Source organism: Poecile atricapillus, chromosome 2, assembly GCF_030490865.1.
Source record: "Poecile atricapillus isolate bPoeAtr1 chromosome 2, bPoeAtr1.hap1, whole genome shotgun sequence".
Classification (NCBI taxonomy): domain Eukaryota; kingdom Metazoa; phylum Chordata; class Aves; order Passeriformes; family Paridae; genus Poecile; species Poecile atricapillus.
Genome location: NC_081250.1, coordinates 151,774,091 through 151,800,802, shown reverse-complemented (window position 1 = coordinate 151,800,802; position 26,712 = coordinate 151,774,091). Strand labels below are relative to the sequence as shown.

At 45.3% G+C, this 26,712-nt stretch overlaps 1 protein-coding gene across 1 annotated transcript in view; it reads right to left on the bottom strand.

Moving 5' to 3' along the window:
- The window catches only part of ADGRB1 (adhesion G protein-coupled receptor B1), a 117,511-nt gene that overhangs the window by 1,358 nt on the left and 89,441 nt on the right, over positions 1-26,712 (bottom strand). The window contains exons 9-14 of the mRNA XM_058831879.1: positions 22,382-22,553; positions 21,077-21,172; positions 18,427-18,481; positions 14,159-14,835; positions 13,503-13,538; positions 12,795-12,899 (exon numbers count right to left, since the gene is read on the bottom strand). Of these exons, the coding sequence (XP_058687862.1) occupies positions 12,795-12,899; positions 13,503-13,538; positions 14,159-14,835; positions 18,427-18,481; positions 21,077-21,172; positions 22,382-22,553 (1,141 nt within the window). The remainder of the gene's footprint in view (positions 1-12,794; positions 12,900-13,502; positions 13,539-14,158; positions 14,836-18,426; positions 18,482-21,076; positions 21,173-22,381; positions 22,554-26,712) is intronic.

Sequence of the window (26,712 nt, the reverse complement as noted above, 5' to 3'; positions counted from 1 at the left end):
GCTGAGGGACTGGAAAACGGGTGTGTTCCTCAGTGGGCAGAGAAAGGAAAGGCTTTAAATGAGTTTGCCCACTCAACTTCTCCCCTCCAAACACCAGTGATGCTTTTCACAGTTGATTATCTCCACAGAAACACTCCAGCACTGGGCAAGAAAAGGCTTCCCTGGAGGTGACAGAGCCCTTTTGAGCCTCCTGCCAAAGGAAAAGCGGGAAGGGAGGGAGGAAAGCGGCTTGTGGAGGATGACAAGGAGGGAAAAGCCTGGAGAGAAGGTGAGGAGCCAGGGGACACGGCGCCCAGGAATTGTCACAGCTCGATGCTGTCACCAAAATGTATTGACTGAGGGGAAGTGAAGCCACACAGAGGATGTGGGGACTCCAGGATGATGCTGAGATCATCACAGCTCCGTAGGAAACCTCGATCCCCATCTGCTGCAGGCTCACCCAGCAGCCCCAGCTCCTCAGTTTGTCCTTCCCCAAGACGCTTTTGTCAGGCTGCTGATTGTCCCAGCTGCAGCGCTGACAGGAAAGCTGCTGTGGAATTATCCCTGCAGGGGCAGCTGGATCACCCAAGACAGGAATTCTGCTCATCCAAGCTTTACTATAAAAATAAGATGTGCTTGAAGTTTGCCCTGTACCTCACAACTCCCAGGAGGAAGCTCTGGGTGAGAGCTTAGAGGGTGGGGAATGTACAAACCAAGTAAACATCTCAAAGTGAAGTGAAAACACTGAAATAATTTTCATTCAAAGGGAGAAAAATAAATTTTTAAGTCCTTTTAGAGAGAATTGTTGTTTGGGTGTTTTTTTAATATCAGGTTGTGTAAAAGTATTGCTCAAAAAAATGTAAAACACTCAGTTCTCAATTTCTTGAAATCTGCAGCTGAGGTTTTCATTAAACTCTATATTACAGAGCTGCTGGTGCTATTCTTACTTTATTCTGTGATATAACACGACAGTGATTAATACTAATACGACAGAAAAAAAGATAAAATTTGTGATTTATTCCATTATCTTTTTTTGCAACTTATTTTAGAACTGCTGCAACCAAAAAGTGGAACCTATGTAACTCTTGCATGTGTCTTAATGAGACAAGCTGGGAGTTTCCTGAAGGGAAATTTCCACCTACGGTGTTTTTTGGAGACCATCAGTCTGCCTGAAAAGATACAGCAGGAAGGAACACAGAGAAAAAAAAGCACAAATAGAGCAAAAATTGGAATAAAATTAAGTTTCCCAAAAGGTGAAGAAAAACAACCTTGGTGAAGACAGATATTTTTTCAATGAAAAACATTTTGTTTTCTCCCACCACTGCTGTAACGCCACAAGTTTTCAAAGGTGCTGATGTCCACAGCTGCATCAGCGGGCAGCACAAGTGATCTTATGCATGAAGTTCATAAATAATTTGTTTTTTCCCCTCAAACAAGAGCACTTTTTGGATGGCATTATTTATGGCCACCTTCAGCATCAGGTTTGCAGCCAACCCCTGCTTTCACAGTCTGTCTCCAGCTGCCACACTCCCGACCTTCAGCCTCTCCTTCATGCTGGGAGGATGCTCCCAGATCCGACCGTGCTCTCTGAACGTGATCAGCAAACCTCAGAGCCCTCCCTGTCACGGGCTGGTGAGCAAGAGGAGCTGCAAATCCAGGGAGGGAACAGAAACTGAGGGGAAAAAAAACCAAACACACCTCCAGCAGTGGCCTCTGATCAGCCCTGCCACTGGGGAACGCCACCTAAGGGTGACAATAATTATTCAAACCCCAGACATTAAATGTTGTGAGCTGTTGAGAAGAGAAAAATTAAGAAAGGAAGAGAGAATGAAACAGGAAATATTGTTATGGCAGTGCACAGCTCCATTCTGCACCTGCATCTTGAATATTCTGGGCACTCCGTGGGCTTTCTGAGGGAAGGATAAAGGGAAAATGATAAATGTGGCCAGTTTCCAGCCATGGATGAAATTATAGAGAATATCCTGTGGGAGGAAAGATTACAAACTCCCACCTTAAGGCCTTAAAAGAGATTATGGTTGGATGTAAAAGAGATCTGTGAAGCTCTGAGAGGCTTGTGGATGATAGGAATGGACCACTGATGGTGGGGATTGGGATAATCTCTTCCAGCAAAGGAACTCCAGTGCACCAAGGAGTGAACCGTGGCAGCTGGCAGCTGCCCAGCCAACCTCCAGGCCACCTTTCCACAGCTCTCTGTCCATCCTGAAAACTTCCAGACTCATGAAAAGTACATGGAAACACAAAAACAGCATCCATTTGGTGCTACCCAGTGAAGCAACACCACTCTGCATCAAGGGGTCTCTGAGCACAAATTCCTGGAGTTTTGGGGATCTTTTTTAAGATGCACCACCACAGGCTGGCCCTTTTATTTTTCCAACATCCTTTTTACCCTGCCATGGAGAAGAGGCAGATTCTGCCCTTGGGTCTGACCCCACTTGGTGATTTCCATCCTCCTTATCAGTGTGGTCTTCACCTGTGACTGTGGTGGGCTTAGTGACTCCAAAGGTGTTTATTCACAGTTAGAAGATGAAAAGGAGCTCTGGAAAATGAGGAAATGGAGAAGGCAGACTTGCTCCTAGTTCTCCATTTCTCAGGGAAGGATCAGACTTCTCTGGTGATGCTGTGAGGGAAGTGCTGGCTCAGGGGTGGCTGCAGGAGGAGCCGCTGCCCTCTGGGATCTCTGAGCAGGTTAATCAGCCTGGCAGAGCTATGGGAAGGATGCTGAGAGACAAAAGAAAATCCACTCTTGGCACAGGGCACCCTGGGAATTGCTAGCAGGCTCCTGGGAACAGCTACCCTTTTCTTTCCCTCCATATGGAAAAAAAGTTTTTATGGGGTCTTGGCCGCTTGAGCAGCAGAGAGAAACCGGCACTGGGCTCACGCTCCAACCCTGGAATTTCCCTCCAGCTCCACTGTGGGCTCTTAGCAATCCTTACAGACAGGAGGTAAAACTGAGCTATGCATAGAAAAGGAAGAAAAAACCTGGAGAGAGGGATGTGTAATCTGTCTGGAAAAGGCACTGTGGCTGGCTTGGGGCCTGGTGCCTCCGAGACAGCCAGCACAGGCCCCAGACAGGGGCTGAAAGCACCCAGAGCTGCTCTGCCAGGGACAGAGCCATCACTCCAGCCTGACACGGCCCAGGAGCTTCTGGGAAGGAGGGAAATGTTTGTCAGTCCCTGCCTGGTGCCAGGATTGTGGAGGAAAAATAAGGGGTGGGAAAGGAGGGAGCACCCACACTCAGAGCTGGGGTAAAACCAGATCCAGACTGGAGGTGTTCATCATCCTGGTGGCACTGGGAGTCTCCTTTCATTTTATCTCCCTGACTTCCATTTTAGCGGTGAATTTTTAAGCTGGAGGGAGAGGATTTGGGATAAAAGGTGTTTAGGGTGCAGTGCTAAGAAAACCCCCAAATCTGACAAACACAGAGGCAAAGTGCATTGAGATAATCCACACATCCTTCTGCTAAAGATGGTCCTGGCAGACTGCAGAGTCACCCGTGCAGGACTCGTGGTGGGTATGGAAAGGTGATGGTGGTGGGTCCCTACCTTGGGTCTTCAGAGAATCATCACAGAATCAATCATCACAAAATCACAGAATGGTTTGGGTTGGAAAAGACCTTAACAATGATCTCATTCCAACCCCCTGCCATGGGCAGGGACACTTTCCACCATCACAGGCTGCTCCAAGCTCCATCCAACCTGGCCCTGGACACTTCCTGGGATGGGACAGCCACAGCTTCTCTGGGCAACCTGTGCTGATCTCCCCACCCTCAGAGCGAAGAATTTCTTCCCAATATCCCATCTAACCCTGCCCTCTGGCAATCTGAAGCTATTCCCACTTGTCCTATCACTCCATCCCTTGTCCAAAGTCCCTCTCCAGCCCTCTTCAGGCACTGGAAGAGGCTCTGAGGTCTCCCTGGAGCTTTCTCTTCCCCAGGCTGGACAATCCCAATTCTCTCAGCCTTTCCTCACAGCAGAGCTGCTCCATCCCTCTGATCATCCTGGTGCTCCACATCCTTCCTGGGCTTGGGAACTGGACAAAAGGTTCCAGGTAGGGTCTGACCAGAGCAGATTTGAGGGGCAGAATCCCCTCCCTCACCCTCCACACTTTCCTGTGCTGCCTCCAGGGGTCCAGGCTGGCTTCATCCTGAGCTCCTGCATCCCAGTGCAACTCTTTTCCTTAGGAGCAGCATCCCTGCAGTGCATAAACACAGCCCCAGAGTCTGCTCTCAGGCACAGCTTTGATTTCCAAAGCCCATGAACCACTCAGGCTGCTCAAGCTGCACCTCCCTGTGTTTGTTTCATGGGGTTTTTGTCTGTTTTTTGCTAGTTTTCATTTTTTAACACCCGGTTTTTATGGTTACCCTGAATAACCCGAGGAGCAATTCAGGGCTTTCCGCTGAGCACTCGGTGATAACTCCCCTGGAACCAGCTACTCCCTTGCTGTTTTCCTTGCCTCTGGTGTCAACTTGAAGGATATTTTGTGACCCAAATGGTCTCTCCCCATGACACTGATGACTGTAGGTCCAGGATGAAGTTATTCAGAGCGTGGAGCAGGGAATTTGAAAGATAAATGTGGCTCACGCTCATCTAATCCATCTTCAGATCAATGCAGATGAAAAGTGATTAGGAAATGGGAAAGCTGTCTTGTTTCTTTAGAGAATGATAAATTTTCCTTTCCTTCTCAGAAACAAGTAGCTGCAGTTCTTTCATTTTATGCTACTGAACTACAAAGATTATGCTTTTCTTTTTTTTTTTTTTTTTTTTTTTTCTTTTCTTTTCATTTAGGAGGAAAGCAAAATAAAAGGAAGTGGCTGGCATTGTTCAGAATTTCATTAAATTAAATTGGAAAAAAAAACCAACCCAAAAGTAGAAACTATTTGTGGTTTTAACTTTGAAATCAGTTAGGAAACTTGAAATACCCAGCATTTGCTAGGCAATAAAAATTTGTCTTCTGCTTCTGTATTCCCTGAAGTTCATCCATCCTGAAGGGGTGGCTGTGAGACAAATTCTAGCGAGGCCACACCACTGAAGGTGAACAGGCTCTGGATCAAGGAAGTCTTTTATTGACTCCAGAAAAGCCTGAAGGCTGCACAGAACACCTGTGGCCCCACCAGCATGAGGAACAGGCTGTTTTCCAGATCATTCTTGCTGTTAATCCAGCTGGTCCAATCCCAACCTTTTTTGGGACAATGCTTATGGTCTGTGAAGAGCCCACCTGGAGGAATAAATTCCCTAAAATGCTGAAAACTCTTAGAGCTGCCTCACGGGGGCAACTGGGGATCCAGGAGGGGACCAAGAGCACCCAAAACATGATTTTTCATAGAGTCATTTATTTAGACTCTCTAAAGAATTATTCAGACTTCAGAGTATAAAAAAACCAGGAATTTCAATGTGCTGGTGGCACTGCCTGGTGCTGGAGCAGAGGATACAGGGAACACGTTTCTCTGGGACAGATTTTGTCCCCTAATTCTGGGGACAAAAGGTGCTGGATGATCTGCAGGAGGAGGTGAGCTTCTGACTGATGGTGTATTTTGATACCTGGGAGCTGGCAGATGGTTTATGGCTGACTGAATTAAGATTTGACGTCATTTTCATAACAGAATTTATTGCGGTAATTATCAGACTTTATGCAGAGCTCCTCCCTATAAAAGCTGCGCTAATTGGTCTGTTAAAATTTGCCTTTAAGCAGTGCAGAGAGGATTAAAGATGTGACACAGAGACACCCTTCCCAAAAGTGGAGCTTCCCTTGCAGAGGGACACCCAGCCAGCAGATTCCAAGTTTTCCAATTCCTGTAACAGAACACACCAGGGAGACACAGCCCTGCCTGGGGATGAGCTGCAAGATCGATCAATATTCATGAAATCATAGAATTATAGAATTCAGGGAATGGATTGGGTTGGAAGAGTCATTAATATCATTTCACCCCACCCCTCTGCCATGGGCAGGGACACCTTCCACTATCCCAGGGTGCTCCAAGCCCCATCCAGCCTGGCCTTGGACACTTCCAGGGATGGGACAGCCAGAGCTTCTCTGGAAATCTGTGCCAGGGCCTCCCCACCCTCCCAGGGAAGAATTTCTTCCCAATATCCAGTAGAAATCTGCCCTCTGTCATAAGACCCTTTGCAGTGACTCCGTGCCCACTTCATGGTCCTTTTCTCTCAACACTGCATTAGGTTGCCAAAGCTGGTGGAATGGGCAAACCTCCAGATGCCAAAAGAGGAAAGCTAAGAAAAATCTCATTGTGAGGAATAAAAGTGAGAAATCAAGACAGAAACACTGTCCAGGAGGAAATAAGGAAAAATTAGGCAGAAAAAAACTTTATACCTTTTTAAAATGGGATTTGGAGCAGGCGCTTTTCAGGATCAACAGAGATTTGAGAGTTCTGTCTTTTTCCCAGAGAAGCTGTGGCTGCCCCTTCCCTGGAAGTGTCCAAGGCCAGGTTGGACGAGGCTTGGAGCAACCTGGGATGGTGGGAGGTGTCCCTGTCCATGGCAGGGGCGTGGGATGAGATGATCTTTAACGTTCCTTCCAATCCAAACCATTCTGTGATTCCATGAATTATAAACTGGGTCCAGATCCTGCACGTGAGCTGCAGGACAGGAGCCAAAGCAAAAGCCATTCCAGCTGCAGGGAGCTGAATGTGGCAGGGAGCTCATCAACAAGCAGGAGGAAATCCAAGGAATTTGCAGAGCTCTGTCCAGCACTGACCTTGGCACAAGCAAAGAGCTGCTGTTTAAAATGAATGCCGAGCCAGATGCTGGCAGGAAAAGAGGGATATGGATGTGATTCCAGCTTCTCTAATGGAGCTGGATCAAAGGATTCCTGCTGAGGGGGGAAGGCAGGAGCGTCACTTCCAGCGCTATCAAAGCGTAGGAGAAACAAAACCTTGGCTTTTTTAAAAGCCTACAAAACCACACACCTCTCTCAATGTCCAGCCCAAACCCTGGAATTTCTTTAGCAATTAACTCCCAGGGAGCAGCAGCAGCGTTGGAGATGTTAAACCCTGAGAACACAGATCTGCGCAGGAGAAATAGTTCCTGTGTAGTACAAAGCAGCTTGAAAATTACTGCTACCCTGCTTTAATGTGAAGAACTCTCAGCTACAAGAATTCAGACCTGGGTAACTGTGTGTATTTAGGAGGAAAATGGGGAAGAAATTGCATGGTGGAGCCTGCAGTCTGCCAGGCAAAGGTCAAGCTTTGAAAGGGAGAAACAAACTTGCAGCAAGGTTATCCAACAATGAGATTTTTTTCCTTTTTTTTGGTAGCAATTGGGGAGGTAAAGAAGGAGTCAAAGTGATGGGAGTGATTAGGAAGGAAGAATTCCGCTGTCTGAGTCAGTCCCACGCTAACATTCCAATATACATCCAACATCTCCCTTATATAAAGAGAGATTTATAATCCACGTGGAAGCCACTCACTGCTTATTGCAGCCTTAAAAATGAGGGTTTGGTGCATCCCAGACACCGAGAGAGCTTTAGATTTTCATCAGGATGCCTGGTGGGGCTGGCTGGGTATTTTGATGCAAATCCTGCTGTGGTTGTCTCCAAGTCTTTGGTTCCTTTGATGCTTCCTGGTTGCAAATAAGCTGTCATGGGGGATAAATATTCCACACACACAGAGCTCATTCAGTTTTCTGCTCAGGGGCTACAGCAGCTTCCAGTTTGGTCTGGGATTAAATGGAAGGGCAACAGTGTGAAACCTCTGCAGGTTTGGGAGGAGGGTGAGCACAGCAAACCAGCTGCTCCTGAGGTGCTATTTTTAGATTCTTCCGTCTCTTCAGGTGGACAGAGAAAATCTGTGCCAAATTCCAGCAAGAAAAAATCCTGCCTAAAACCCCAAAACTTCCTTCTGAGTTAGGAAAAAAATCACCTCCACCTCCCTTGCCTCACCTCAAGTTGAAGACTGTGAGGGAGAAGAAATTTACCACAGAATATCCAGAGGGGGAAGGGACCTGCCAGGATCATGACAAGGTCATACAGAGATCCATCAGTGCATTAAAAGCTTGACTTTTCAACTTGGCAACCATCAGATCTTGCTGGATGTGATCCTGCTCCTATCTTTATTCCCTGGTATGGAAAAATTAACTTTGTTCCCAAAGCATGTCTGCATCTCTGATCAGTCCCTACAGCCACAAACCAGAGAATCCCAGAACGGTTTGGGTTTGGAAGGGATCTTAAAAAATCCTCTTGTTCCAGCCCCTGCCATGGGCAGGGACAACTTCCACGAGCCCAGCTTGCTCCAAGCCCTGCCCAACCTGACCTCAGACACTTCCAGGGATGAGACATCCAAAGCTGCTCTGGGCTGCCTGTGCCAGAGCCTCACAGGGCTGAACTTTGTCCCAGTATCCCAGCTCAATGTCCCTCCTTCAGCTTAAAGCCATTTTGAGTGTGACCACGTTTTTCTGCTGCAGGGATGAGGTGGCCAAGGCTTGAACATGGATCCTGCTGGAAAATGTGATTTCAGTCAGGAATAGCGGAGTGTGACTCCAGTGGGAGCATTTTAGAGTTGAGGTACAGACAGAAGAAACTACGTGTCCCATGGAGTAAACTTTATGTAATAAACTGGAAAAGAAAATAGGGAAAAATCCATATTTATTCCCCAGAGGGGCAATTCTTTAATATTGTACTCTGAGGCTCAGCTTAGTTCACCATTAGGGATGTGCTTTGGTTTCCAGCAAAATAACTGCAGTGAAACAATAACTGTGGCCAGTGCCACATTCCTGGGAATGCCTGGAATATGAGCAAGATTCAGACCTGACTGGCATCCCAGGAACTATCCTGCTTCCCATAATTCTCTGACACACCATCCCTACTCGTTAGGAAGCTGATGGCAGTGGGGACACCCCAATCCCAGCAGGATGTGGATTAGGAGTCCTCAACCACAGGCTGATGGAAAAGCAGAACTCATCCCCAAACCTGCTGCCACTTAAAATTCCCTACAGCTCCCTGGAAGGAGGTTGGATCCAGATGGGGGTCAGTCTCTCTTCCCAAGGGACTGGACAGGAGGAAATGTCCTCAAGTTGTGCCAGGGGAGGTTTAGGCTGGACATTAGGAAAAAATTAGGTTTGAATATTGGAACCAGGGAAGTGGTGGAGTCACATCCTAGGAGGAATTTTTAGTTTGGGACACAGCTTAGTGGTTGGAGTTGATGATTTTAGAGGTCTTTTTCAACCTTAATGATTCTGTGAGTTCCTGACTATGTTTCCAGCTCCGCCAGTAACTTCTCTGGGACAGTGAGCAAAGGACATTTTTCTTTATCAAGTGTACACAGAACTAACATTTATCCATCAAGTTTCCATCTGTCAGGATACCTAAAAAGGAGGAACACCTGTGCTTGTATAAACCTTTGTGTCTTGGCTGAAAACCCCACAAAAAGAGGTTCTAAAAATAATATTCTACCCTTGAAGCTGGAGAAATTCTTAACAATAAATAAATATGATGGTTGAATTTTCCACCCTTTTTCCTAAAGAGACTGAAAATCTGTTCCTCCATCCCATTCTTCTCTTGGTGTTTCCTTAAAATCTGACAATTTAGGAGTTCATGGGAAAGGAGCTTTGTGTTTAGTGTGATACAGTAAGTGCACTGGAGTACCCTGGGGATGGCATTTACATTAAAATCCCTAAAAAACTGATCCCTAAAAATGGCCAGCACCATTCCTAGGAATCCCCACAGGATGCCTGTCCTGTGCAGGCATTCAGTTCCAGTTTCATCAGCACTTTTCTGACTTTGGAGCTGAGGGAGGAGAGAGGAACAGCAAGGTCAGGATAAGCATCCTATCCTGGAAAGGACTGAGGACGATGGCACATGCTGCCAGCAGAGGTTGGGAAAATGCCAGGCCTGGGGAGAGAGACTTGGGAGCTTGACTTTGTGGTTGTTTATTTAAAGGGGAAATCAGAGAGAACAGCAATGCAGGCAAATGGAGCAGACACAGGAAATTTCCTTTCTGCTCTGGGATGAGGAAGGGTTCAGGGGTACTCCAGGGTCCTGATGACCTTGTTCATGCCCACGAGGCACAGAGCTTTCTGCTGGTTAAAGAATGTTAGGATTCATGTCATGGAAGGGGTTGGGATAGGCCCAGGATGCTCTGCAATGCAAATGAGAGCCAGACTTACACTAAGGTTTGTTTTATCACTGCCACCAGAAGAAACACTCCATCATTTTATAACCTAAACGTACATAAAAGAGAAAACATTCTTTTGTTGTTCCCTTAATCCCTGTTACCTGCTCCTTGCCTTCTCAGGGTGAGCTGAAGATGGGGCCTGAGCTCCAATGGAGTCCTCAGCAACAAATGGTAGAAAAAGGGCTGGAAAAAACCTATTTATTTAACTTTGCATTTCTTTGGATGCTTTTTAAACCAATACCCACTCCTGACTTGCCAGTCCTGCTCTTCACAAACTCCCCCTCTCCTGTTACATCCAAGGGAAAATTCCCAACTTGAAAAAGATTCAGTCAATATGCAAGAGCCACCTTCAGAACCTCCTTCAGCAGCTCAAAGCTCTTTGATGCTGACAGCAGCAACTTTAATTCTACATAGATGCATTTCTGAAATGCTAAAACCTTCCCAATCTATAAACCCCTCCTGCAAACAGACCACAGATTAGCTTTTATACTGGATTTAAACATTTTTTGGGGTTAACAGCTGTGTCACACTGAAATAAGTGCCAAAAAAAACCCCCGGAGAGGTGACACTGAGACACACTGGGATTCTGGGCCAGGCAGGATTCTTTGATCTGAACCTGGAGATCCAGTGCCTCTCACTCTGTTACACTGGACAGCCCACAATGACACCTTGCCACACGCAATAAAAGTAGGATTTTCTGGGGTAGCATCTCTGGAGCTCAGCACAGCAATGCTGTGAGGTCAGAACACAGAGCAAAGGCTCTGTAGGGCTCTGCTTCCCTCCAAAAAAACCCCAAACCTCTTGTTCCATCGCCCTCTGAGCTCTGCTCTTCCCTCCAAGGGAGCCCCACCCAAATAAGCCCCACCAATCTGCCACATTGCAGGGGGTGCAACATCCTGGATCTCTCTTAGGATCATGGAATTGAGGTTGGAAAAGACCTCCAACATCACTGACCCAACTGTTAACCCAGCACTGCCAAGGCCACCACTAAACCTGTCCCCAAATGCCACAGCTACGTGGTTTTTGAACACTTCCAGGAACGGTGATTCCACCACTTCTCTGGTGCAGCCTCCTCCAATGCTTGGCCTCCCTTTCACTGAAGAAATTTTTCCAAATATCCAACCTGAACCTCCTGTCAGGGAGTTCTAGAGAGTAGAAGGTCCCCCCTGAACCTCCTATTCTCCAGGCTGAGTCCTCCCAGCTCCCTCAAGTGCTCCTCCTCAGACTCGTGCTCAAGACCCCTCCCCATCTTTGTTGCCCCTCTCTCCCCAGCCCCTCAATGCCTTTGTTGTCATGAGGGGCTTTGCTTACAAATCACCAAGATTTGTGATAATCAGCTCACCTTGCCTCTCTCCCGAGTGCAAGGAATTTAATTTTTTACTGTCAGCCTGGCTCTGCTGCTTGTTTTTCTCTTCAGCTGGAGCTGTAAGAATTCCTTGCAGCCTTTCAGTCCTTGCCCAGCTGGCTGAGACATGTGGAAGGTGTCATCTGCCTGCTCTTCCTTATTTTATTATCTACAACTAAATTATTATTAATTAATATTAATAAATAATTAATTTAATATTAATATTAATTAATATTAATATTAATTATTATCTACAACTAATTATTACAGAGGCTCCTGATAATTTTTTCCAGTCTCAGATCTCTGCCCCTGTGAAAGGCTGAGAGGTCCTTCCCTAAGTCTGTGTCCTTTAAAGGAATCCCCTTTTCCCTGGAACTTTGCTCCTGACAAGTAAAAACATGGATATCACAGGATCACAGGTTTGGGTTAGAAAAGACGATAAAAATCATCCCATTCCACACCCCTGCCATGGGCAGGGACACCTTCCACCATCCCAGGGTGCTCCAAACCCCATCCAGCCTGGCCTTGGACACTTCCAGGGATCCAGGGGCAGCCACAGCTTCTCTGGGCAACCTGTGCCAGGGCCTCAGCACCCCCAGAAGGAATTATTTCTTCCTAATATCCAACCTAACCCTACTCTCTTTCAGGTTAAAGCCCCTGCCCTTGTTGGTTGTCACAATCTTGTCACTAAGTGACCTTGCCAAAGTCCCTCTCCAGCTCCTGTAGGGACTGAAAGGCCACAAAAAGCTCATCTAGGAGCCTTCTCTTCTCCAGGCTGAACAATCCAAATTTTCCCAGCCTTTCCTCATAGGAGAGATGCTCCAGCCCTTGGAGAACCTTCATGGCCTTGTCTGGACTCAATCATTTACATATGCTCCTATCACAGGTGATCAGCTGTCACAAATTAACTACATTTAAAATAAGCTCCAGTTGCCAAAATGTGCTCCCCATATCACACCTTAAATCCCACTGCTGTGGCCATCCTAAATATCCTTCACTGCTACCCTGGCCTCTGCCTCAGCCCCACAGAGGAGGGGAGATGCTTCCCCTCTTTCTGCCCTCTGCACTTTCCCCCCAGATTTCCCCATGGTCAATTTCCAGTTCCTGCCTAGGAGTGGATGAATAGGGCACAAAGGGATGACATGGAAGGGAATGCCAAGGACACAGGGAAAGCGACACCATGGACAGACACGGGGACAGACATCCTCCTCCCAGGCTGCTGTGTGCTGCACGTGTGTTTTTTTGCAACATGCACGGTAGAAAACCAATTTCCTGCTGTTTCCCGAGTTCCTGCTGGCACCAGAGGGCTTCTGGAAGTGTCTGACTAACCTTGCTGTCCGTTGTTGGAGACTCCTTCTCCTTCTCTGCGTGCTGGAGTTTTCTGTTCAGGTCCTGGAACATGTCTTGGTGACGTTTCCTTGTGTGCATGATTTTCTGCAGCAAACACAAAGGGACACAGGTCAGCAAACGCCGTTCCTCAGGAACACATCCTCCCACCAGAGTTACACCATTAAATCCCAGCTCTGTCCCCCTGCAGGTGCCTAAAATACCTTCAGCACGTACTGAGGACCCACTGCAGCACTGCCTTTATTTTCCAGGTGAGATGGTGGAAGGAAGTGGAAAAGACTAATTTTTGACCTGAAAAAACCCCTTAAACTTGCAACAATCAAATTTTTATGCTGCAGAATTTGAGCTTGATTGTTAATGTCCTAAGGAAGGTTTGCTGCCCTTCCTTAACTGATACCTGTCCCCATGCCCAGCCTTTCCTGTTTGTCACCTCTAAATGTGCTCAGAGCTCACCCAATCATGTAGAATCCAGGTAATTTCATTAGAAACTGTTCCACAATCTCATTTTCTTTATAATTTGCATCTGTATTTTAATTCTATCTTCTGCTCAGAAGGAAAGGCAGGACAATTTCTAGAGGGACTTCCCTTTCCATGTATGAGCAGGCTGAATATGGATTTCCTGTGCTCTGGCAAGGGTGAGATAATGCCTCAAAAAATTTGGGACCAGCATTCAGAACGGGATGTACTCACCTCGAAATCTAACTCTGCGTACCGGGATTTCCGCCTCTGGGTATTTGGGAGAGAAAGAAATGGGAAAAGGTTAGTAAATAAAACAGGAAGAGTCTTTCTCCTTTCCCTTTTCCTACACTTTTAATGTTTTTTTTTTCTGGCTCTTCATGATGGGAAGTGCCGAATATTTAGAGTTATTGAGTCATTTATTCTGGAAGGAAACTTAAAATCTACCAGTTCCAACCTCCTGCCATGGGCACGGACACTTTCCACTATCCCAGGTTGCTCCAAGCCCTATCCAGCCTGGATCACTGGGGTTTTCTCATCTGTATCATGACTGAAACCATCAAAATGGGATGGCAGAGGATAGAAAGGGAAAAAGGCAGGTCATGTGCCTGGCATTAAAATGAACAATCTTTGACAAATTAACAATGGTTTTTTTTTGACTTTGCAGCACCCATAGGGCTAAAAATATTTGATCCAGCAATGGAATGTGATCTGGAAGTTGTGACATCACATTCCAAAATATGACCACATGCCTCTCAGGGTAATATGGCACTGGCATTGCATCCTGGGCTGCATTTTCCCTAAAGTTCTTCTTCCCAACCCCCTGGAGTGGCCGGATGGGAGGGCAGAACGCCCCGGGCTGAGAACGACACTGCAATTCCCACGCTCACCTCCAAGGAGCTCATGGAGAGGGTGGAGACGGTCTCGCTCTTGGACACCACACCCGAGTTCCCTGAGTCACCCGTGTCACACAGGCTGTTGGGAATCTGTGACTCGTTGGAGATGTTCTGTGGAGCCAGCTGCTGCTGCTGCTGGATCATGGAGGAACCCTGCACCTCGCTGCACGCCATGGTCACCGGCTCCCGTGGGGGACTCTTGACCACAAAGCCGGGGTCGGTGGCCATGCTGAGGTGGATGAGCCGTGTCTGAGGCATCTGGTCGATGTTGATGCTGTATTTGCTCTCATCTTTGGGTTTGGCCCTCAAGGTGGACGTGTTGGTGGGAAGGATCACGTAGCTGGTGTCCATGGTCTGCTCTTGTGCCCGCGAGAGCTCCGAGTCCAACTTCTTGAAGATGTCCCCGTCGCAGATGTAGATGGATTTCGGTGGCTGGTTCTTGTCCTTCTTCAGGGTGAGGGAGTGGTTGCTGAACTCGTTCAGGTTGATGGCCCCCAGGTAGTGTGGGGAGCCCTGAAGGTGCATCTTGGAGACGTTGGCTGGAAGACTGTTGAAGTTGGATGAGCCTTTCTGGTGGCTGAGCTTCAGTTTCTCTTCGTCGGGCAGCGACGGGCGCTTCAGGGTCCCTGTGATGGTCGAGGTTCTGCACGTGGTGATGTCTTTGTTCAGCACTGGGGAGACAGACAAGCGTCCTCAGCACCTCACCTGGGGTTCTGCTGACACATCCAGACACCTCCCACAGCCACTCCCCACCAGCACCTCTCCCAAAGAGGCACAACAGTGTTTAAAATTATTTGTATTTTCAAAATCCAGGATACTGAAGGCAAAATTAGAGGTAGGGAGGAAAAAAAAAACTTTGTTTTCTTGGGACAGCTCTCTGGGATGTGAGTTCTTCAACACAACCATGGCCAAAACTCCCATCTAGGCCAACATATTGATAACAACACATTGAAAACCAAAGAGATTTTTAGATATTTAGTACATCTCGTATATGCATGTATAAATGAAATCTATACAGTATTAGCCTGTGGAGTAGAATTCTTTAAAATTAAAAGATGCTTTTGTGTAAAAAAATTATTTTGGTTCAGGAAATAGCTGAAATACAACATTATCAATGATTCATACACCCATAAAATCATCAAATGGCCTGGGCTGGAAGAGAACTTGAAAGATCATTGAGTTCCAGCTCCCTTAAAATTTAATTTTTTGTATTAACTCACTAAAATACTTCAGGTTGCTCTTTTCCCTTACGTTCCAGTGTCAATAAATTGATATTTGGAAACACACCGTATTTTGCTAGGAATTTCAAACTGCTCTCCAAAAAAAATCTTACAATCCAGTACTCATGGTAAGGCTTTTGTGAGAGCTCATTATTTAGCAATTTTTGATTTCCCTTCAGGAAAGCAAGTGGTGATGGGAATATTCCTTAAAAAGAGAGGAAAACTTTAAACTGAGGAGGAAGTGAACTCGTCATAAAGGACATTTGGACACCAATTCCCACACAACACTGTCAACAAAAAAAACAACAAAACATTTTCCCCTTTTCCAGGTATTTGCCCCTTTTCCAGACATAACAATCTATTGCTCAGTTAATTTCAGGCTGCAACAAAGATCCTGGGAAAATAATGACATCAACTTTGATGTATCCATTGGGTGGAAAATCAGAAAATCCTGGGAATCAGACTGTGGGGCAGGGACAGTGTTGTGGGCTACTTACCCAGGATTTCAGCACAGGAAAAGAGAAAGAAAGGAGTAAATAAAAATAGGTAAATGGATCTTTTTTTAGGACCATGGAGAAGGATTTTTGGGATGAGCTGACATTATTCAGCTGCTCTATGTGGGACAGAGGTGGGACGTGGGCATCCCATGGCTCTGAGGACACACTGATTTTCCTACCAGCTCCGAGTGGGAGTGAGGGAAGATCAAAGCTCACCCCCCCAAGCCTAGAGATGAGCAGGATGAGCAGGGCACCAAGGAGAATAAAAAGAGCTTGCAAAAAGATTTTAAAGCTAAAAAACTCTGGCAGCCATGATCGTCTTGGCATTGCTGGGATAAATCAGAGCAAGTCAAACCCCTCTGCTGGGAGTCCCAGCAAGGTTTATTGATCCAGGCTCTTCTCCATGCGCACGTCAGCTGCAGAAAATAGGTCTGGAGAGGTTTCCACTTGGCAATCTCCAAGCATGGAGAGGAGTGAGCCTTCAGCACAGAGTCCTGGAGCAAATCCCACCCGGGGATCAATGTTGGAGGGGTTATGAGTGGTCTCAGCCACATCTCCAGTCCACCACAGGAGGGGAGATGGTGCCTCCAGGAGAAATGATGGCCAGAAACCATTGGACAGGTTCCTGTTTTTTATTATTCAGTAAGCAGAGTGCGTGGGATGATGCACCACTCCAAAAGGTCTCTGAAATGAGGTTTATTATTAACCACTTATCTTGGCACAGCCTAATAGCACTTTATGAGGGGAGGAGAATCTCCAGGCAAACAAATACAAATTGTAGAGCTGGATGCTGGCAAAGGAGGGGAAGCTTAGGCTGTTGGCAAGCTGCTGATCCAGGGGCTCCCACCCTGAAATCACATGAAACAAATCAGCTCCTTCCCTTTTTTCTGGGAAACTCTATTTGGGATCAAGAGGTGGGGTGGCAGATCCAGAAAGGGTCCTCTAGAGGAGGAATCTGGGGTGTGCAGTGGTTTACAGCTGACTGTGCCTGGTGAATGTTCCCTGAGCATCCCCTCGACTCAGACATGGCCCCACAAACACAATTTTCACACACAATTTTTTGGGACTGAGATATTTGGTGTCAGAAGAGAAGGAGGAAGACAAATGAGAAGAGGCTGACAGCTAGAAATTAGATTAGAGAGTGTGAGACAGAAAAGCAGAAAGAAAAAAAAAATGGACAGACCCTGAAAAGAGATAAATGGACAGAAAGAGACCATGAAATAAGATATCACAGGGGTAAGTGAGATAAATATACTGTGACTGTGATAAGCACAGGGAGAGGGAGTGAGGCAGAGAGAAGGACAGGAAAAGATAAATAAGATATAGATAGATATTAGACAGATAAATGATAGTGACAGTGACAGACAATACACAGAAACACAGTGACAGGGACAAATGTTGACAGATAGAAATACATAAATAACAGGTACAGCAAGACAGACAGCTGAGGACAGAGATAAATAAGTAATTGCGAGACAGAACGAAAGAGATGAATTATAGATAAATACATTAGAAGCAGGTAAATAAATGATAGATGAGATAAAGAAAAAGATAAATGAAAAGGACAGGTAGATGTTTATAGAAAGAGAGAGAGAGGAGGGGAGAATGAAAAAAAAAACAGGGCAGGGAAAGAACAAGAGAAAGAAGGAAAGAAGACAAGAGAAAAGGAAAGGAAGAAGGCAAGAGAAAAAGATGAATAAAAAGAGAAGCTTTGCCATAGTGGTAACTGAACACAGAGTGTGCTGTCCTTGGCTTGGGGAGATCCTGGTTTGGAAGATATGAATTATGTAATTTCCAAGCAAGCTGGTATTTCTCTTGCTTGGCAGAAGGGAGAAGTCTGGGAAAATGAAAGCCTCTGCATCTATAAAAGGTAAGAAAAATAACCTCAGCCAATAGGTCAGGCATGCCAGGATGAGGAGAGGACAAGACCTGCAGAGAGGAGCACAGCCAGGGAGAATCCAGGCAGCACAGACACCCCTGGAATTACTGGGAAAAGGGGCTGTCAACTCATGCACATCCTCTGGATCCAAAGGAGCCTGTGTGATGAACACACAGCAGAAAGGAGCAGGCACAGGAGGACAGATCCAGCCACTTCCAGGTGCACAGAGGAGCCTGGAGCCAGGTGGGGTGGTGGGAAGGCTCTCCAGATTCCAGACTTTTTACAAAGACACCCTTCATGAGCATAGAGCTGCCTGAGGCTGGCGCTCCCCTTGTTGCTGGAACAAAGAAGGATCGCAGCAGGAAGAGATGGATCCCATCTCTTCTTCCTCAATGCTCTTCTCTGCCACCCTGTTTAGTGGCAAAAAACAACTCCTCAGAGGCAAGGCTTGATCTCAGTTAAAATGCCAAAAGAGCTACGGGAAAATAGGAAAAGCAAAGGGAGAATTCAGGGTGTTGCTTTCTTTTGGCCAGGGTTGAAAGGAAAGGAAAGGCAACCCACACGAGGACATGCAAGGCACCGAGACACAAACAAAGGAAACAGAAAGGGAAAAAAACAAAAATGGCCTAGTTCAATCCCCAAACCAGGTCACTTGCTGATTCTCACCTGTGATGTGCTCACCTGATCTACAAGCCATGTCCACGTCCTTCTCGAAATCGGTCTGAAAGACAGAGAACACAGAGGATGTGCTCAAAAGGGGGTGGTGAAGGACAGGAAAACTTGGAAAATGCAACACCCCCACTTTAATTAGTGAGGTGGGCACAGCCTTTGCCAGGAGAGAGGTTTTGTTTGGATTTTCAAACATGGAAAACATGCCACGTTTTTACACCTGTTGGCTTTTGAATTTTATCACTGATAAAGCTGGAACATTGCTTTTCAACCGGGGTTCACCTGCTCATCCATTCACTTATTCCTGGGCTGCAGATTAAAATATCTTGCTGGAATACATTTATGCACACTCCTAAAAAAACAGGGAACAGGTTCCTGGCCAAAACTGTTTTGGATATAAGTTTAAGTGGATTCCCCACCCTTTATTAAAGAGATTTGGGGACCCTGCTGGGAATGCTCCACCCCCACTGGGCCTTCTTGTGATCTGTCACCAAGTCACACGAAGTGGGAACAAGTCTCTGCTTCTGAAACTCTTAACATATAAAATCAATGGCTCCCACAGGCACAAAGGCTGAATAACTTTTTCAAGTGGTCTGTGCAGCCAAAGGGAACTCCTTTCTTCTCCCAGGAGGAGTTAATCCTTTTTCTGAAGCTTTGAGCAGATAACATTTCAAAGAACTGGATAAACTGAGTCACAGCAGGCCGTGAGCTTTCATGGAGTAATGGGGAAGCTGCACACTGGCAAAAGGTAGAAGAGTTCGCTGATTATTTATGGTATCGTTTCAGAAAGACATTTAACATAACTGTATTAATGTGATGAAATTAAATCCATTTTAATACTGAGAAGAATGTGGGAAAAATCCCCATCCCCCTGGGATAAACACTTTAATATTAGCAGGTTGAGAGCCAAGTGTTTTTGAACTATCTCAGCCATCCTGATGTTAATTTCCCAGTAAGTTCTTTGGGATATCAAACAAATCTGAAAAGAACAGAAGAGAAATACGACTGAGCTAACATTCAAATGGGAAAATGGGATGACACACAGAAATATAATCTCATTTTCATGATAGGAGTTCCAGAAAAATGCAGCTGAACACCCTGCACTAGGTTCTGCTGATAAACAAATGAAAGACAGAAATATGAAATATATTTGTATTTAATACCAGTCAACAAGATTTTGTGGGGAAAACAGTTCTACTCAGCTAAGCTCCCTTTCACTAGTTGGGCAGATTTGGAGATAAATGGAAAATGTAACAGCAAAAATGCCATCCTGCAAAAGCTTTTGATTTCTCTGGTGATTTTACAACAAAATAACATTGTACCCCTCTAAAAATACCAGTGAGGAGTCATCACTCACAGCCAGATTCCGCAGCTTTTTGTGCTGGAATGTGAGGAAAGTGATTGTAAGCTCCCTGCTCCCCCACACACCCATCAGCAGCGCAGGAGGAAATGCAACATTGCTAAAAATCTCGTAGCTGACTCGGAATTTTGCAAGGTGGATGATAATGAATGGAAATGTGGAGTTGCACAGAGAAGCAAAACCCTGAAACTTGTGGCGGCGACGACAGACTGACAAAAACAGGATCCACTTTCTCTCCAGGATGCTGAGAATCTGGAGGGGGTTACATAAATAATTTGAAGGGATGTGATTTACAGAGGGAGAATAAAAAAGCTCTGGGTGTTAACTTATGAAAAAGAGGATTGAGACTGGGTGTGATTACGGTGTCTATTATTGAAGAAGCCAAAGCACACCAGGCATGCAATAATCACTCAAATTAGGCAGAGTGAGAACCTGTCTGAAAATGAGAAGACTCTGCATTTACATGAGCAATGAGGCACCTGTTTTTAGCAAACACCACCGAGGTGTGGTGGAATTAAACCTCTGTTGATGTCCTGACTCCAAGATTGTGCTGTTTGAAATGAGTCCTCGTACCCAGGCAGAAACTGCTCAGCACAGGAGTGATGGGAAAAAAAAAAATCACTGGGTTGTGCTGTAGTTCTAATATTAACCAGGAGCTTTTGGAAGTTGCTCAAATCCTCTGATTCTCCTGATATCTTTATCTTAACCTCTGAAATGAAATGTTTCTTGCATCAACTACATCATAACAGTGGAGCAGATGCAGGGCAGAGCCCCACAGCTTATTCCTTTACTGTTTGCAAAGGACTTAAACAACAGGACCACAATTTGCAGAGCTTAAACTATTTCCAGTGAAGCAAAGGGTGCTTCTGAGAGAAAAAAAAATCCCTCTGAGACAGAATTTTTATAATAACAACCCATCAGACTGTGATTAAAACAGTATTAAACTACTACTTCCTAGCTCCAGCCAGGACAAGGCAGCTTGATGGGGATGAAAAGGTCTGGAAGACATGGAAGGTGTATTGTGGTTCTTTATTTTTCTGGGAAAGAAAGGATCTCACCAAGACCTCTGCAAAACCTGGTGTGTGAGTTTGAGAACCTTAAAATTACAACACCCTGGATTTGTGTGAAAAAGTCCATTTTAAGTGCTGTGCTTGTTCAAGTGAAAGTTTAAAGGAATTAAGAATGGTGAATTCAGGATCTGTGATGGACGGAGCCTTCTGCTTGCCAGTTATGAGTTAAAAATTCCCATAAACCCCCTACTAAAGGGGAAGTGGGAGATTTCCCTACCATTAGCTGAGCGTGTCCGTTCTGAAATGACCCCCCTGAGTCTCCATTCCCTTCCTCCTGACGATCCACAACCCGGCACTTCACGGCATCCTGGACCTGCAGGAACAGATCGGCAAAGGTCAGAGCCAGACTGACCAAACCACATCAAATTCTGCTGAAATCCATATTAAAAACAGCTGTTGTTAGATCAAAAGGACACGGGCCCTGCTTTAGCAGCATCCAGGCATTTCTTTCACATGGTTTATGTGTTACATATTTCACACACTGAAGAGTAACTCAGAGGTTTTCCAGAAATCCTGGGTCACTGCCTAGGTCGTTTCTATTTCCTTGATTTATACAGTCAGGAATAAAAATGTCCTTTATTTTGCAGCTTGCAATATGTTTACAATGGGTGCTCCCGCATTAATCGTTGTATTGGTGTCTACAAAGTCTGATTATGATGCTGTAATATAAATCTGATCCAAACTCACTGAAATAATTGGAAAAAACCAAAAATCCGTGTGTCTGCAATGTGAGTTAAATGCAGACTCATATTCATAATGCAATTACTGGAAGGAGTCTCAGCCAAGCCAGTGGAGTAATTCTATTGATTTCATTGGCCATAATTTCATTAATTTTCATAAGAAATTAATCTGTTTTACTTAATTTAAAGGAACTGTAAGAAGATAAAATGAGGATTGAAAAAAAAGTCCCTTCCTGTCTCTGTTATTAATAGTCTCTCCACTCTGTAGGATGAAAAGAATAAAAGAAACATAAAAGATTCGTCCTTTTCTTCCCTGATATGATTCACCATTTTAAATCTCCACAGGGAGGCTGAAGAGAATTTCCTCAATTTCCTTGCCTGATTATTGCTGGCTGCACTTCCTAACTGGAATATCAAGGTGTTAATACCAGCACAGATTTTATCCTGCAAATCTCAGCGCATCTCGCCTCTCTTGAAATCACACAAATTGCTTCCTTAAGGTGGCATTTTTGGAGGTGGGGTTGTGAGCATTCTGGAAATGGGAATTTTGGTGGTAAACAAGCAAAGCCTGACATGTTATCCCATCTTGATATTGATAACATTGAAATATGAACATCTTGATATTGATATCAATTGAAATATTGATATTTGGCTGCCCACCAAACTCTACCCTGATTCACCCTTCCCTCTGATCAAAAATGGTAATTTTTTGGTCATCATCTCCCCAGTGGAAAAAATTTTGTAGGGTTAGAGAAGTTACCAGACTGGCTGGGCACTTTTCCAGGTGATTTTTATGGTAAATAATGTTAATTATATAACAGATAACGACTCCTCCCTCTCACCTCCCGCCTGAGGATGCAGTGGACCATGACGATGACAAATCCCTCCAAGGAGTCGAAGACTGCAAAAAGGATCTGGAAAAGCGCCGAGCGCCGGTCGGTGATGGCCAGGACTGCGGACATCCAGGTGAGAGCCAGCAGGGGCAGGACCACACAGGAGCTCCAGAGGGATGCCCTGTCGAGGCAGAGGGAAAGAGAGCTCAGCTCCACCTCACCCACTCCCAGGTGGGGTTTAAATTCAGCCTCCCCATCCCACCGGGCTGCGGAGGGTTTCTCCAGCCAACATTTCCGTGTGGGAGACCTTTCCTGAGCCCTTCTCCCGGGGAAGCAGGAAAAGGCTTTGCACACTCAGGCTACCCAGACAGGGGGAAAACTTCCCAACGGTGCAGTCATGCATAAAACTGGAGGTGGGGAGGAAGGATGCGGATCCCTCCCTCCCCCTTCCACGCCCTTCCCGCTCTGCCCCTAATCCGCCACCACGGCTTTTCCCAAGGGAAGGAGACAAAATACAATCACTGCAGGTTGCCAAGGGGGAGGGGAACAGTTGCAGCAGAGACTGGTCTGTCACGATGGCTGTCGGCACTCGGGTCACAGACACTTGGACTTCCACAGCACATGGAAGACACCAACACTGGGACGTGTCACGCTTTCCAGTGACTCAAACGGACAGGCAGAGAGCTGATGTGCAGACTGAAATATTTGTATTTCTCCTTTAATCTACACATGATGGCCTCCACGACACTGAGAACTAAAACCTGGCCTCATTTCCCTGTGGTCAGAGAATTTTCAGCTTTTTTGTGCCATCTCCCCAGACGATGCTTTGGGAAAAAACAGAAAAAAGCTATTTGTTCCCTGTTTGACAACTCTTGTAAGTTTATTCCTGTGTGGACATTAATTTGAGATTCAAGCCACATCTCTGTTCACAAGACAGAAGGCTGGACAAAACAGGTTTTCTGTGCTGCTGCCCCAGGAATCTCCACTTTAGCTGGGAATGATGGCCCTGCAAATGGGAAAGCAGCTCTTTTCCCAAGGACTCTTTAGGCATCCATCTGTCCAACCAAAAAAAAAAAAGATCCCAAACAATTTTAACAGCTGGCTAGAGAGATTTTAAGCTGTCACTCATCCCATCTGCTTGGGAAAGTCAGAAAAGAGTTTCTCTGTGGGTTTTTACCTAACAAACCAGAGGAGGCCTCGAATAACAAGTGGAGCTACAAGAAAACCTCCAAATACAAACAAATACAGGCAAGACAAGAAATTACAGGACAGATACCATGAAACACGTTTTGCAGTACTTACATTGGACTTGCTCACCATTTCCTGATCTATGACCAAGGGTTTTATGTTTACTTGCTGGTTACCTCACAGACCTCAGGGAGAGTTTTACCTGAACAAAGCTGGAGCTTGGATACAGGTTTGGACAACAAGATAGAACGCCCTGGCTTCATTAAGGGTTTTTCAAGGATTGTTACATCAGTTCTGCAATGACCACACACTGAAGTGACAGTTTATTTTTATAGTCAGAATGAGACCCTGTTTGCAAATATTCCTACAGCCTGCCCACACTCGGATCTGTTCCATCATGGAATTATTAAGGAACTTAATTTACCTGAAGGAGCAGGGAAATGGAATTATTTTTCTTCTTAATTACAACAAGCATTATGAGACCTCTGTGCAAGGTAAAGGCCATGACATAATCTGATACCTTGTAATTTTATCTTGGATGGCAAATGCTATTCTTTAATGCCCAATACGAACTATGATTTCGAAGTATTATTAAAAAATACCAAAAAAACCCAATAGACAGCCCTCAACCTAACAACTCTGAAAGAGGAATTACTTATTCCAATTCTCTGAAATCTGCTTCATTACACTGCAATCTCTCTCTGCTGTCATTTGTGGTGGTGCCTTTATAAATCTGGCTAAGCAGCAAGTGCATGAAAAGAAAAATCCGAGAGGCAGAAAAGCTGAATGGAAAGCTAAGATTTGGTAGATAAGGAACCTCTCTAGATGTGTCTTCCATTCAAGGATCAGCCAAAACAACACGGCTGAGTAGACAAAATAATCACAGCAGCAAGGAGAAACCATAAAATTCAATAAAACATTTTGGAAAAGGTCTGTAAGAGATAACTCTGTTTCCTGGAACTATTTGGTCCTCCAAAACACTCTTGGTACATCCATTCTGTGGACGTTACTGCCACCAATGTGCAACAGGAAACCTGGCAATGGACCTGACCCAGGTCTGAACCAAACATCCACATCTGGGTGGGTTTTCCATTTCTGGAAAGAGCTGCAGACCATGATGACAAAGATCTGGATCTGGGTGCCAGACTTAGATGTGGATTTGTGGTTTTAAGGGATGCTGCTGAGAAGGTAAATTATATGTAAATTATGTTTCTCTTCAGCAAATGGTCAGATTTGAATCCACTGGCTTCAAAACCTGCTTTAAGAATGAATTGTTTGAGTCAATTTGCTCTGCCCTTCCAACCAGATGATAAAAACATCATCCGCCCTTCCAGCTCAGCTGATGACCGCATATTCAGCTGGATCAAATCAGGATTTTCTTAAGTTGTGCTGACTTACACCAGCTCAGAGTTCTGCTCTCTTTGTGATTCACCTTCCAGATGCCTTCTCAACAGCACTCATCCCTTAGAAAATTGATGGAAATTCTGCTTGCTACTTAAATGCATCATCTTTATTCTCAGGCAGCAGGTGGCAACAGGTCACAGGAAATGGAACTCACTCTAATTTCACTTGCAGGGCTCTGCTTAGATTTTCGAAATATTAAACTCCAAACTAAAAGTTCCATTAAAGAAATCTGGTAAGGACTGAAATTTCAGGTGAAAACTCACGGAAAGACAAGTGGGTTTTCTGTGAGACTGCCCTTAATTCTACTTGCCGTGAGCTGAATTCATAGCAGGACTCATACTTCTATCACCTTCCCACCTGTCCCTTTTTTCAGGAGGCACAGGGAATCCTTAGAAGATCCCAGAATTACTTATAGGACCTAAGAAATATCACTTTAGGGTGCTTATCACGGGATGTGACACGCAATGATCAATGGTTATAGAACGACATTGTGATCACCTAATGGCTTTTCATGGATTAGCCATGATCAATAAATCCATTATTTTTATTGCTTGGGACAAAGAAATTAGCTGGAAGATCCTCTTATTTATCCCATTTATGACAGCCCTCAGGACAAGTGACAGCAGCATCCCATCTGCGGTTGGAAAAAGACCTCCAAGATCGAGTCCAAATCTTTTCCCAGCACTAAACCATGTCCCCAAGTGCCACATTTACACAGCTTTTAAATCCTTCCAGGGATGGGGACTCCACCATTTCCCTGGACAGCCTGTGCCAATGTTTGATCATCCTTTCAGTGAAGAAATTTTCCCCAATATCCAACCTGAACCTCCCCTGGTGCAATCTGAGGCCATTTCCTTTCATTCTGTTTGACAGGAGAAGCGACCAACCCCAACCTGGCTTCAACCTCCCTTCAGGGAGTAATAAAGTCCTCCCAATCCTCCTTTTCTCCAGGATAAACCATCCCAGCTCCTTCAGACACTCCTAATGTGCTCTAAAACATGGGATCTACCATGGGAAACACTCAGCCTTACAAAAGCACACACCAGACCCTGTCCTGGCAGCAAGGATTTGGCCAGAATTAAAAAATCTATCTGTGGTTTTGTCCTTTATGTGGTTGGAAGCATGGGGAGTCTTTTTCTTTTGCAAAAGAAGCAGAATAAATGGATTGCACTTAGAGGAAAGCAATGGAAAGAGCAAAAAGAATGGGTTTGGAGATAAAGATCTACATGAAGAAAGATGAAGAGTCCTGCACCCTGAGAAAAGACAAGGGCAGGGAGACACACAGGACATGCCAATAAAGATGTAAAGGGCCATTAGGAAGGGCAAAGTGATCAATTCTTTTCATTACTCAACCCTGGCAGAGCAGCAGCAACTTAAAGATGCAGCAGAAGGAAAAAAAATCACTTTATAATTCAAAAACAGCTCCTGGATTGGAGCTCTGGAAAGGGAATTGGTCGCTGGACTCAACAAATAATGGATGGCTCTTTACACACCAGCGCTTCTGCTGCAGGAAAATCACAGCACAGGGATCTGCTTTATTTATTCTCTCATGCTTCTCTGCTCCTCTGACTTGTATTCACGGAATTACAGAATCATGGAATGATTTGGGCTGGAAGGGACCTTAAAAATCATATAATTCCACTGCCATGAGCAGGGACACTTTTTGTTAGACCAGGCTGCTCACAGCTCCATCCAACCTGGCTTTAAACACTTTTTAATCACTTAAAAACTGTCCCTCCCAAAATCAA